Genomic DNA, 12,540 nt, shown 5'->3' with positions numbered 1-12,540 from the left:
CAGCAAAGATGTGCGAAAGCAATTAATTTTGGAATTCCCTAGAAGGCATCTGGGGCATGAGGGTGACTCCTAGGACTGCTACACTACACAACTTCCAGCCTAGTATTTTGCTCGAGTTTTTATTTCTTTACTGATTTCTTTAAACAATACCAAATTTCCAGTACCAGTGCTGAGATTATCGTCTTCTGAGCACAAAATTCAAAACAGCCAAAGTTGAAATCCGGTAGACCTTTATCCAACCAGGTGCTAACCAATTGAGAAGATTAATATCCACCTCCTTGGAGTTAGATAAAGGTCCATGGAATTCAAGGGCAGTTAGACTTAGTCTACTTGTCACTATCTAGGGACACGGTGGCTCAGTGGGTTAGGACGCTGAGCTTGTCGATCAGATGGTCAGCAGTTTGGCGGGTCGAATCCCGAGTGCCGCGTAACAGAGTGAGCGCCTGTTACTCGTCCCAGCTTCTGCCCACCTAGCAGTTCGAAAGCATGTAAAAATGCAAGTAGAAAAATAGGGACCGCTACGGTGGGAAGGTAACAGCGTTCCGTGCGCCTTTGGCGTCTAGTCATGCCGGCCACATGACCACGGAGACGTCCTCGGACAAGCGCTGGCTCTTCGGCTTTGAAACGGAGATGAGCACCGGCCCCTAGAGTCGGAAACAACTAGCACGCATGTGCGGGGGAACCTTTACCTTTACCTTTACCACTATGTAGAGATTCTAGGCTGACACACACACCCCTTTTAACTCCACCTCCAAGTTCTGCCATTACTTCTCCTACACGGTTCAACTTATGGAACAAAAAGCCAAGGAGTGTGCCTTCTCTCATTTGCCTCTTCTAATCCTTTGCCAACCCCATCACCCCATCACTCACCTCTTTGGCTGGTGGCTCCCTTCCCAGGTTTCGTCAGTTTTGACAATCCAACTAGTGCCCAGGCAGCCATTCAAGCCATGAACGGCTTCCAGATCGGCATGAAGAGGCTAAAGGTCCAATTAAAGAGGCCAAAAGATGCAAATCGACCCTACTGATCCCTGTTCACCCCAGCTCGGAAAACAGGTAAGGCATTGGCAGGTGATGCTTCTGCCAGGTAACCAAGCTCAGGAAGACAATGGCAGAAATCTGCCTTTCCTTCCCAGATAAAAAGGGGGCAGAATGACCATCTTCTTAATTATGGGTGTTCATAGCGACTGGCAATAATGAAAGCCAGGCCATCCTGATGCAATGACTTGACTTACGTACCTGGGTCAAGGTGCATTGGGACACGTGTAGGTAAGGGTGGCAAGCTGAGGTCACCACGGGCAAGTCATTTGGGGCATCATTGCAGTTTGCTAGTTCCCACTATTCTTTGGGGAAGTGAAGGCCTGATTGGAAACTTTGCCCCAAAGAGAAACCAGCAGAGTGGAGAACCATGAAACGTGTGTCCAGTTTAAGGTGGAGGAACTCGAGGAGTTTGGCAGTTTGAGCCAAACTATATCATGGTGGGAAATATCTCACAGGGTACTTTATAGACGAAGTTCGCTTAATTTGCTCTTTGGTGAGTTACATAGAAAGAGGAGTCCTTTCTAAGCGGAAACGTGTGAGTGTGTGTTTGCAAAAGAGAGGAAGAGAGGATCTGCCCACGTGCGTGCAAGTGCCTGTAGAAAGATAGAAGTCCAAGAAGAACTTTCTGGGTGAGATCAAAGGTCTACCATACTCCATTTTCTGTTGACCTAGCAAATGCCACTGGGAAATCCTCCAGGAAGAAATGAGTAAGAAAATATCCTTCTACTATTGATACTCAAGCCCATAACTATCTCCGATATGGTTGGGAATACAATGCCATCATGATTAGTGGTCATCAATATCCTTCTCCTCCATGAATCTCTTCAATGCTTTGAAAATTCATCCAAGTCGATTGCCATCACCAATTTTATGGGACTAAATTCCATCATTTGATGACCCGTTGGGTAACAAAGTACTCCCTTTTCTCATCCAGTTTTATTCAGCACCTCTGGGTTCAGCTCATATGAGACAGCCCCAGGCCTCCAATATGTACTGGGAGACAACACTGATTCTTACTCTAGCATAATTCCTGAATATGCTTAACACAGTAGGGCAGTGTTTCTCAACCTTGGCAAGTTTAAGACAGGTGGACTTCAACTCCCAGAATTCCCCAGCCAGCATAGAATTCTGGGAGTTGAAGTCCAGGTGTTTTAAACCTGCCAAGGCTGAGAAACACTGCAGTATGGTAAAGAAGAAAGTGATCGCTTTGTTAGTCCAGTTATCACTGCTGAAAAGTTAGACACTTATAGGGAGAAATGTTTTGGAGTAATTTACTGAGGAAAACTATAATGATGTATTTTAATGAGCTCATGTGAGGAATCAGCTTGATATAGATGTCCAGTTGAGGGTCAGCACTAGAAGACCTTACCCTCAAATTGAGCAAAATTTAGACTTGGTTACTTGGGTGAGAAATTCCAGAACTGGACGGGAATGTTAAGGACACCATCGTGGAAAGAGGTTGGTAAGAAATATTTCCATACTGTTGCCAGGAACCTAATGGAATACAGGTCATCATCAGGAGAAGCTCAGTTTGAGGGAACATTTAGTTCTACTTTTAACATGCACATAGATGTGCAAACGCATAATATATGGGCACCGGGATAAAGATACACCTTTTGTGCATTGACAACCTCACTTCCCTCAACTACTCCATTGCTCTGCTTCTCTCCCAAGTGCCCCTTTTCTTGAACCCCACTTAGTGAAATACTGGGTCAAATGAAAGGAGGAGAAAAGAGACTTCCTCTCAATTCGTACAGTTGAAATCTGATATAGATGCACTGATTGTAGATCTGTCAAAAAGAAGCCCAGCCTTTAAAGTCTTGTCACTACACCTCCTTTTTTATGACCCTGCAATCCCTTAATTCAGGATAGAGTCTGGGCGACTGGATGGAGCTGAGCATTTACTAGCCGGATGCCCTTCCTGATGCCTATGCGGAGTTCGCAGCAGATATTTGTCCTTTGCGCCCTAGGAGAGAAACATCTGCCTCTGCCTAGGATTGAACTCTCAACCTTCTGAGTGAGAGGCGAGCATCTTCATCAGTAGGCCACCACGCTGCTCATTGTCTTGTCACTGTAACAACCTCTTCAATTTCTGAAGGGCCATTGGAAACCATTCAGTGAGGTGGAGACTCCACGGAAAGGGGCTTGTGCCTTCTCTCCCCACCTCCCACTTCTCCAAACCTACTATAATCTACTATAATCTACTCCAGGATTGGAAGGAACTTGGTTTGACGAAGTGCAAAGGCTTTCAAATCATGTGGGATAGATGTAGAAAATCTATCTGATTCAGGGCAGGGGGCCCCAACCCCCAGTCCATGGACCGGTACTGGGCTGCAGCATGCCAGCAACCAGTCCGCACAAACAAGCAAAGCCCCATCTGTGGGATGCAGGCAGCACATGAAATCACACACTTTCCAGTCCACAGAAAAACCTCTCTCCACGGGACCGGTCCCTGGTGCCCAAAAGGCTGGGGACCTCTGATCTAGGGAGATGATGGAAGGAAAGGAAAATCTCCCTTCCTTGTAACATCCTCAGAGTCCAACTGATACTACTTCCAGCTCAGGGAATCTGGGGGTTCAAAATAGATAGTTGGCTTCAGGCAGCCAACATTGCGATTTCGAGCAACAAAGGGATAGATTTGTAGCTCAAGGGTTGAACTCTGGGGTTCCTGGTGCACTCTGAGCTTGAATGTTTGATCACAAGCAAACAACTCAGCTCAGAGAGCAACAAAATCTCCAGAGAAATCATTTTGTTTTCCTTTGAGTGACTTGAAAACAAGTTCATGAGTTTGCTTCCAATCCTACTTTCGCCAGACGAACTCGGTAGAGTTGACCGAGAAGGGAGTCTTCTCAGCTCAGCATTCATTTTTATGGTTTGGAAAATGTTGAATGCCAATATGTACCAAACAATAGTTTGGAAGTGTAGAGAGCAGCTCTGTTCTTGGTTATTCTTGGATAGGATGAGCCGTTGGTTGCCAATAAGCTCATGCAAGAAAGCCATAATAAAACATGGTAAAAGGAGGGAGGTGTAACCAACCCCTTACTTGTGGGGTCTTTGATGCTCTCTGAGCTTGGTGGAGGGGGGGGGGTTTCAGACAGTTCATTACCCAACTAGGTAACATCTTCTGTGCGCTGATGACGTTACCTAGTTGGGTAATGAAATGTCTGAAAGAAAACCACCAAGCTCAGAGAGCACCAAGGACCTCTCCTCCTCTTCCTCCTCCTCCTCCTCCTCCTCCTCCTCCTCCTCCTCCTCCCTCATTCCCTTCTAGAACTGATGATGTTACGTAGCTGGGTAATGAAATGTCTGAAAGAAAACCACCAAGCTCAGAGACCACCAAGGACCTCTCCTCCTCCTCCTCCTCCTCCTCCTCCTCCTCCTCCTCCTCCTCCCTCATTCCCTTCTAGAATTGATGATATTACCTAGTTGGGTAATGAAATGTCTGAAAGAAAACCACCAAGCTCAGAGACCACCAAGGACCCCACACTTCCACCTTGAACTACAAATATTCTCTTCAATTGACAAACTTCTACTTACTTTGGCCAAAGAAACCTCACCACAATAGGAGTCAGTAGAAAAGCAGTCAAGAAGGCTTACCAAAAGTCCAGTCCTAGATGTTGTTAATACAGTAGAAGTATCATATTTATGATTGGAAAAATACATTTACAATTCAATTTAGAATTGCTCAGGATAATTTACATATGCCTTCCCTAGAGTTATATTACTGAATTGAGATGAGCAATCACATAGCTTCACTTCTTTCTTTCTTTCTTTCTTTCTTTCTTTCTTTCTTTCTTTCTTTCTTTCTTTCTTTCTTCTTTCTCTTTCTTTCTTTCTTTCTTCTTTCTTTCTTTCTTTCTTTCTTTTCTTTCTTTTTTTCTTTCTTTCTTTTTCTTTCTTTCTTTCTTTCTTTCTTTCTTTCTTTCTTTCTTTCTTTCTTTCTTCTTTCTTTCTTCAGGGAATTGCTTTTTTAACCATCCCGTTTATATTTCAGTCTGGGACACAGTTCTTCTAAATGCATCACTTGGTTATATGCCATAAGGACTTTTTTTGACAATTTATTCCATTTTGAGTTCCATGGTTCCAAACCAAATTAGGAATTTGAAGAAGAACAAGGAGGGTTAAAAAAAAAAGATTCCAAAGTGAAAAACCAAAAAAAAAAATTGTCAGGCTTCTATCAGCTTTCTAACATTATGGAAAGGAAGTTTTAAAAAAGCAAAGAAATCAACTTATTAGAAGAAATGCTGATCTCTCATTGACACGTTATTTTAATTTCTGGGGGACATGTTCTGGAATCAGTTATCCTATCTTCTGCTTTCCTAAGATAACATTTCTGCCTTCAGCTAGAAAACGGAGTTAGGAAGTCTACCTACCCATTGCTAAAACAATGAAATCATCCCATGCAAAAAAGAAAATAATTCAAGTATACATTTTTTATTTTTTATTTTAATTCCATTTATATCCCGCCCTTCTCCGAAGACTCAGGGCGGCTTACAAGCTTAGCAGATGATATCACCCTGTATTTGCTGATTCGTTGGCAGAAATGCAAATTTAATTTGTCCTACTTGAAACAGAAATGCAGGATCATCCATCCTGGAGAGAGGATTGGGACTAGATGCTCAACCAGAAGACTATCCCAAAGGTGCTTTTTTAAAAAGGCAACTGAACTTCATTCTCCCTTAAAGACATTTCGCTTATCATCCAAGAAGCTTCTTCAGTGGTGACGGAAGGGTGGAGGATGGAAGGATTCAGTCAGAGCTGAAGAAGCTTCTTGGATGAGAAGCGAAACGTCTTCAAGCAAAAAAACAAGAAAGTTCAGATGCCTTTTGAAAAAGCACCTTTGGGACAAACTACGATCTAGAGCAGCGTTTCCCAACCTTAGGAACTTGAAGATGCGTGGACTTCAACTCCCAGAATTCCCCAGCCAGCATAGGAATTCTGGGAATTCTGGGAGTTGAAGTCCACTCATCTTCAAGTTCCTAAGGTTGGAAAGCGCTGATCTAGAGGACTGAGAATCTCCGTAGACTTCTCTGCAGAAGACTGTCTGGTCTCCCCCCACACACACTTTTTTTTCTTTTAGCTCTGTTTGGACTGAACCAGTTCCATGAAAGGGATCCGGGATGGACAGCTGGGTGGGGGAACTTTCTGAAATAGTTCTAAAAGTGGAAGCGGAACCACCAGAAGAAACAGTAACACAACCTGGGAACTCTATCAAGCCAATTCATTTTTTTTTCCCTTTATATTTTTGTTTCCTCCGACCCACCCACTACTGTGTATCTCTAACCAGACCAGGCCAATCATAGCTCCAAGGATGACCCCACAGTTGCCTAGCAACCCTCTAGCTGTTATGGGAGGTCCAAACACAAAACTCTCCCTTCCAAATTATCTGAAACTGTAAGTGACTTCACTCATGTTGTCATCGATCTCTCCGATGACGCCATGTGGCCAGTTGTAATCTTGTTGCATGAACTTGACGTTGATCTTTCTATATCTCTGCTTTATTTTTTTATTTTTTTATTTTTTATTATTATTATTATTATCAGTTCTTCTTCCCACCCACCCACCCCTTCCTCTTCTCTTCTGGCAGTTGTGCAGTGCCATATTGATGCCCATGGTGGATAGTTTTTGGAGTGTTGATTGGTCAGTCTTTACTAGTTGTGGATTCTTTGAGCCCATAAATTCCACTTTGTCCTCCTTCGTATCTTCTTCTTTTCCTCTCTGTTGTGATGTGACAATGATGTGTGTGCCCTTTATGTATGATCATGATGGCTGGATAAAACGGTTGGGGGTTGACCTAAGAAATCAGGCTGTAGAAGAAATAGCAAGATGGGTCACCCAATTTCCCTATTTTCCTCATACGAGTCCTGGTTTGTTGGATCTGATCTTTCATAATCCTTTTCTCTAGGGCGTCCAAGCAGCATCTACCTAGCTATCTAACAGGGCTACTTCAATCTGGATTTCTGCTTTGGAGGGTTGGATTAAATGGCCTCTTCCAATTCGTACCTTCTAGGATTCCCAAAGTTTATGGAAACTCAAATCCAACTTATCTGAAGATCACCAGGCTAGAAAATTATAATTGTTTATGTTTATAGTTGATACATTACCCCACAAAAACAAAAGTCTATCGTTGCAGAAGCTTAATCTCCCTAGGGTTGATGCCAAATGCTCTTTCATAGCAGAGAAGTGCAGGCAGATGCTTTGTCTGTAGAAGCTTCAGAGTCAATTCCCAGCATCTTCAAAGGGTGCTGGGAAGAAGTATCTGAAACTTTAGGGAACTTGCCAATAAGCTCACAGTACTGGATCAACAGATCAGGGATCTGATGTGGTATAAAGCAGGTCTGAACTGCGATGTTTCAACAGGTATACGTACTTGGCCAACCTTGTCTGGCTTCAAAGCTAAGCAGGCTGATTAGAATTTGGATGAAACACCCAAAAGACCAGAAGCTGGACAAAGAGGTCAGAAACCAACCAATACTAGTTTAGCTTTGAGGATAAAAGAGATCCTAGAGCAGTGTTTCTCAGCCTTGACCACTTTAAGACATCTGGACTTCAACTCCCACAATTCCTCAGCTAGCCATGCTCAATTCTGGGAATTGAAGTCCACACATTTCCAAGACTGGGAAGTTGAAGCCCATTTCTGGGAGTTGAAGTCCACCCATTTACAAGACTCCAACACAGTATTCCTCAACCTGGGCAACTTTAAGAAGAGTGGACGTCCAACTTCAGCATGGCTGACTGGGGAATTCTAGGAGTTCTCTTCAAAGTGGTCAAGGCTGTTCCAGAGACTAGCCAGACTTCAGAATTCAGCTTTTCTTGGGGCAGACATTGAATGCTGTTGTCCTTTGGGGGAGCCCCAAGTCGGACACGATTCCTCCCGCCGAGAATTTTGGAGGCCTTCTGTCAGAAGAGGTTCCTCAACGGACAACACGTGTCCCCTCTTTTCACCTTCCTTCACCGTCTCCTTCTGTCTTGCAGACTGGATGCCACGCGGCATACGAAGAGTATTCCCCTTGTCCCACGTGCCGTTTCCAGAACTTGTTAACTTTCTTTGCAACATATCACGGCGGAAAAAGGAAGCGAATCAAAAGAGGTCAATGCAGAGGCGAAGCAGAGGTGCTCGGGAAAAGAAAGAGCTCGTTTCGTTCTATTTTTTTTCCCCTCTCTTTTTTTTTTTAATTTTTACTTTTAATTTTATTTTTGCCCCTTCTTTTAAACTTTTTCAAATCGGTTGGGACTCGTTTTTTTTTTTTCATTTTGGCTTTTGGTGTTGTTGGGGGGTGTTTTTTTTTTTTGGTTTTTTTTTATATGATGACGATGATGATTTTGGTCTCTTTAAAAGGCAAGAAAACAAAAAACAAAACAACAAAACAAAACCAAACCAAGAAGGTGGTTGTGGCCAAAACTTGGAACCTGAGGGAAACAGGTGATGATGCTCTTTGCCGACTCGAAACTCCACGGACGGGAACGAGGCCTGTCTAGAAGACATTTCTTTCTTTTGGAAAATAACAATGAGGAGGAGGAGGAGGAGGAAGAAAGGGGGGGAGGGGAGACAAAAAAAAAACCAAGCATCCCTCGCAGCAGAAGGGTTTGGACTTTGCGAGAGAAAAGGTTGTGGGTGTGACGCCTGCAGCCTGGACCAGCTTCTCTCCAAAGCACTTGTCCGATTTTCAAGATTCAGAAGCGGGAGGGAACGAAAGGCCTCAACCAAAGCGGATGGGTTTGGACCAGGGAAACGCTTTTGTTTTCAAAGGGGAATGAAGAAAGAAAGAAAAAAAGGAAAATTGTTTTTTCCCACGTCTGTTTGGGAAAAGAGAGAGAGAGAGAGAAATCAGTTAACTAAGAGGATGTTGAAGCTAACAGAAGAGAGAGAGAGATATATATAAATAGGTCTATATATCTTTTTTCCCATGGATTGAGTGAGGTCACAGGTATTTTGCCCCAGTCCTGGGAGATTGGATTAACTTCTTTCAAAGTCATATCATTCCTTAGAGTTTAGGGACCAAAGGACTATTGCTTTTTTTAATATATATATAAATATAAATATATATATATATATATATAAATTAATTAATTTAAAAAACAAAAGAAAAAAAAACTCAAAGAGGTTTAAAAAAAAAAAAGAAGAAGCAAGCAAGCAAGCAAGCAAGAAAATAACCGCTTCAAATCCAAGCTACAAAGTCATCCCGAAGAGAAGAAAGTGAGCGCCACGCAGAAGTCGCTTCGGGAACAACCTGGCTTAAGGCTGGTGGCTTTGTGACTGCATTGAATGCTGTAGGGCTTCAAGGAGCAAAACTGGGGCGCGGGTGGGGTTTTTTTTGGGGGGGGGGACGGAACTATTTATCCCAGTAGCAATTTGTGCTCTCTCTTCCCCCCCCCCAGGATAGAGGCTTAGTTTACAAAAAAAAATGTTGGGGAAGGAGAGGAGAACAGGCTGTCTGCCCCTGATCTACATCTCCCAGGTTGAAAAAGAATATTTGGTCAGTGCCAGAAGATACACAGAACTAACGTGAACATCACTAGTGGTCCTTCTGTAGACTGTTAGATCTTGTGGCTCAGCCTGTCTAACTGAGGCTGCCCTGTTTTGAGACTCAAAAGGCCAACGTGGGCCTCCTAGGTTGCGCAGGGGAGACCCTGCTCCTAAAAATAGGCAGAGTTGATCCAGAGCAAAACTAAATTTGATTTAACTTACGTTCAAGATGGGCTTATTTCCCATGTACTTCAGAACGTCGTTTGGCCGTTCATTGTGAAATTTTGGGGGGGGCAAATTCTGGAGGTCTTTGGAGGATGAGCCCAAAACTTTAAGGAGTGGCAGAAGAGGCTGGGGACTTTGCATCCCGATGTCCATGGATCAGGAACAGCTGCCTGGGATTTAGAGCAGTACTTTAACTGGGGGTATTTAGCCCAAAGGGTTACTTTGGCTCCGTCCTGGGATAATGGAGCAATTTGCAAATTGCTTCTTTGTGAGTTGAGTTCCATTTTAGGATTGAATTGCATTTTAGGATTGTTCTTTTATATTTGTGTAAAACAAGAGAGTCTTTTTTTGGGGGGGGGATGTGGAGATAATTATATTATTCAAGACTAGAGAAAGGAATTGTTGGATCAAACCATTTAAAAACCACTGATTTAGAGACAGGTTTTTCCTTTCCATAGTAAGAGCTGCTTAGAATTAAACCTGGAACGTTGTTTTGGGGGTTTTTTTGTCTCCGTGGAAAAAAAAACAACCCCAGCCTGTTCCTTTATTCAGAATTTCTCCTTGCCCAGATTAATGGAACTTACTCTTAAGTAAGCATGTGCAAAATTGCATCCTTACTCTATATTTGAGGTCTTCTGGTTGCCCCATATTCCTGGAAGAAAACCAGGGATATTGAACATAACCCCCAAGACTAACTTATTTTAAATGTATAATGTATCTTACTTTTCAATTCACTTTAGTATCCTCTCCCGCACCCCTCCCCCCCAAAAAAAAATTAAAAAGGGTTTAGGCTCCAGAAACTGCCTTAATGCATTAATACCCAGTCCCTCTGGAAATTATTATCTATGTAAAAAAAAAAAGAATCTAACTGAAATTCAGGGTGAATCAATGAAAGACCACTGATGTATAACATCTGGCCACAGATAACTCTATATCACTAAGTTTTGAGTGGTCATTAGCCAAAATAGAAAATTCCCACTTTAACTAGTGTACTCTTAGAAAACTTACATGTTCATTGCATGATTTGCCAGGGAAAAAATAAATTAATGCCGCCCGCTCTCTCACGATCAACTGAAGTCAAAAGGATGGAGAGTACATTTCATATCTGTCTTGAAGCCCAAGCCAACTTTTGAGTAACTTTTCAGCCTTTTTTTTTGACTGAAGGGGCAGCTGGTAGATTGGGGATGCATCTGTCTTTACTCCCAGTAATCATATTTTTCACTCAATCCAACCCCAACCCCCCACCCCTCCCAATAGAAGAGACTTTTTGAGCTCTGTAGAGCCACTGAAGGTATGGAAGAAGCTTTTCCAAACCGTATTTCAAGGGGCTAAACTTGGTTTTAGACGCTTAAAATGTCTACTAGAGAAAGGGACGCAGTGTTCATCCATCACAAAACAAAATCAAGGACAATGTTAAAATAACACCTTCATGATGTGTACGTGTGTATGTGTGTGCGTGTGTGTGTGTGTGAACACACGCATAAATGCATGCACGCATACATTTCCTTTTTATCCTATTACATATGAAGGGCAGTTCTGAACACCTGGAAGGCAGTTCTGACCCCTGGAGCCAAGTAGCCACTTGTAAGGGTCAACCCAGTAGAGGCTTCCATGAAAGACAATACAACGAACTCCTGTCAGTTTCCACCACCATCTCCCTTGGACCACTTCAGAGCCCCAGAGGGCCATCTCCTCCCCATAGTCAGGCTCAGCCAATCCGGAAAGTTTGGGCGTAAAAATGCAAGTTCTTTCATTCCTGAATGAGCACCTTTCAAGGAGTCAGGATTTCATCCTTACTTATCTCCCCTCACCCTGAAACTACATAACTACTAAATTCCTGATGGGTGGTGGAGAAGAACTCATAGTTCTAGCATGCTGGATTTTGCTCCAAGAAAAGATCTTTTAGAAAAACATCTCCCATCTAGTCTTCACGGCGTGAGCTCTGGCTTTGCAAGGGAGAGTCTTCAACAGGCATATTGAAAAGACACAAGACTTGTGGTTTTTTTGTTTTGTTTTTCATTTGATCATCACTCAGTATAGGTCGATTGTAGAAGGGGGGAGAAAGAGGCCCGCAGATCCGTTGCCTTTGTAGAACCTTATCTCTGTGTCTCTTGTTGCACTGGTATGATTGCAGCCAAATTTAATATTGCTTTCTAGAATCTGCTGGATAGGATGAGGTCAGGGGAAAGTGGGAAGGAGGGAGGGAAGGGGAATTCAATTAAGGAAGTGCCAAATAAGAATGAAAGACACTTAAGATTCATGAAGGATCTGGAGGTTATCTGTCCTTCATGATTCATGTCCCCCAATGCGGTCACTCGGCCACTGGACTTCTTCGAATTCTTCTCTCGTTTTTTTTTCTCCCTTCCCTCTTTTCTGCTTTTTTAAACTTTTTGTGCTTCATTGTTAACATTTCCTAGTGGTTTTAGAACAGGATGCCTTTTTTGTAGCGTGATTTAGCACTGAACATAGAAGAGCGCCCCCCCCATTTGAAACAAATGAAAGTAAAGCAAAAAAAAGAATCAAAATGGGGGGGGAAACGACAATCGATTTTAGTGACCTTGTGGAAGTGGACTTTTTTCTAAGAGTAAAAGAAAAAGAAATGGCACACACACATAACATACACACATATAACACACACCACGACGCACCCATACGTGCACTCACAAAAATACACATGCACGGCGACTGTTTTGAGGTGGGGAGTGGCATATGATAGTCTATTTATTCATAGCAGGGTAAATGGCTGAAATGCAATTCTTTTTCCCACCAGCAACGAAGAATGAGAGGTCGGACATAAAGCTGAAGTCCCG

General features: G+C 42.9%; 1 protein-coding gene across 17 annotated transcripts in view; it reads left to right on the top strand.

Annotated features, from left to right (window-relative positions):
• The window catches only part of CELF6 (CUGBP Elav-like family member 6), a gene marked incomplete at both ends in the record, with an annotated part of 109,571 nt that extends 108,546 nt beyond the window's left edge, over positions 1 to 1,025 (top strand). For all 17 annotated transcript variants that reach the window (XM_083371154.1, XM_083371160.1, XM_083371155.1 and 14 more), the window contains one exon: positions 898 to 1,025. In XM_083371154.1, the coding sequence (XP_083227280.1) occupies positions 898 to 1,025 (128 nt within the window). The remainder of the gene's footprint in view (positions 1 to 897) is intronic.
• Positions 1,026 to 12,540: the final 11,515 nt, after the last annotated feature.

Source organism: Vipera ursinii (genome assembly GCF_947247035.1).
Source record: "Vipera ursinii genome assembly, chromosome: 11".
NCBI lineage: Eukaryota > Metazoa > Chordata > Lepidosauria > Squamata > Viperidae > Vipera > Vipera ursinii.
This window is presented reverse-complemented; position numbering and strand designations above follow the sequence as displayed.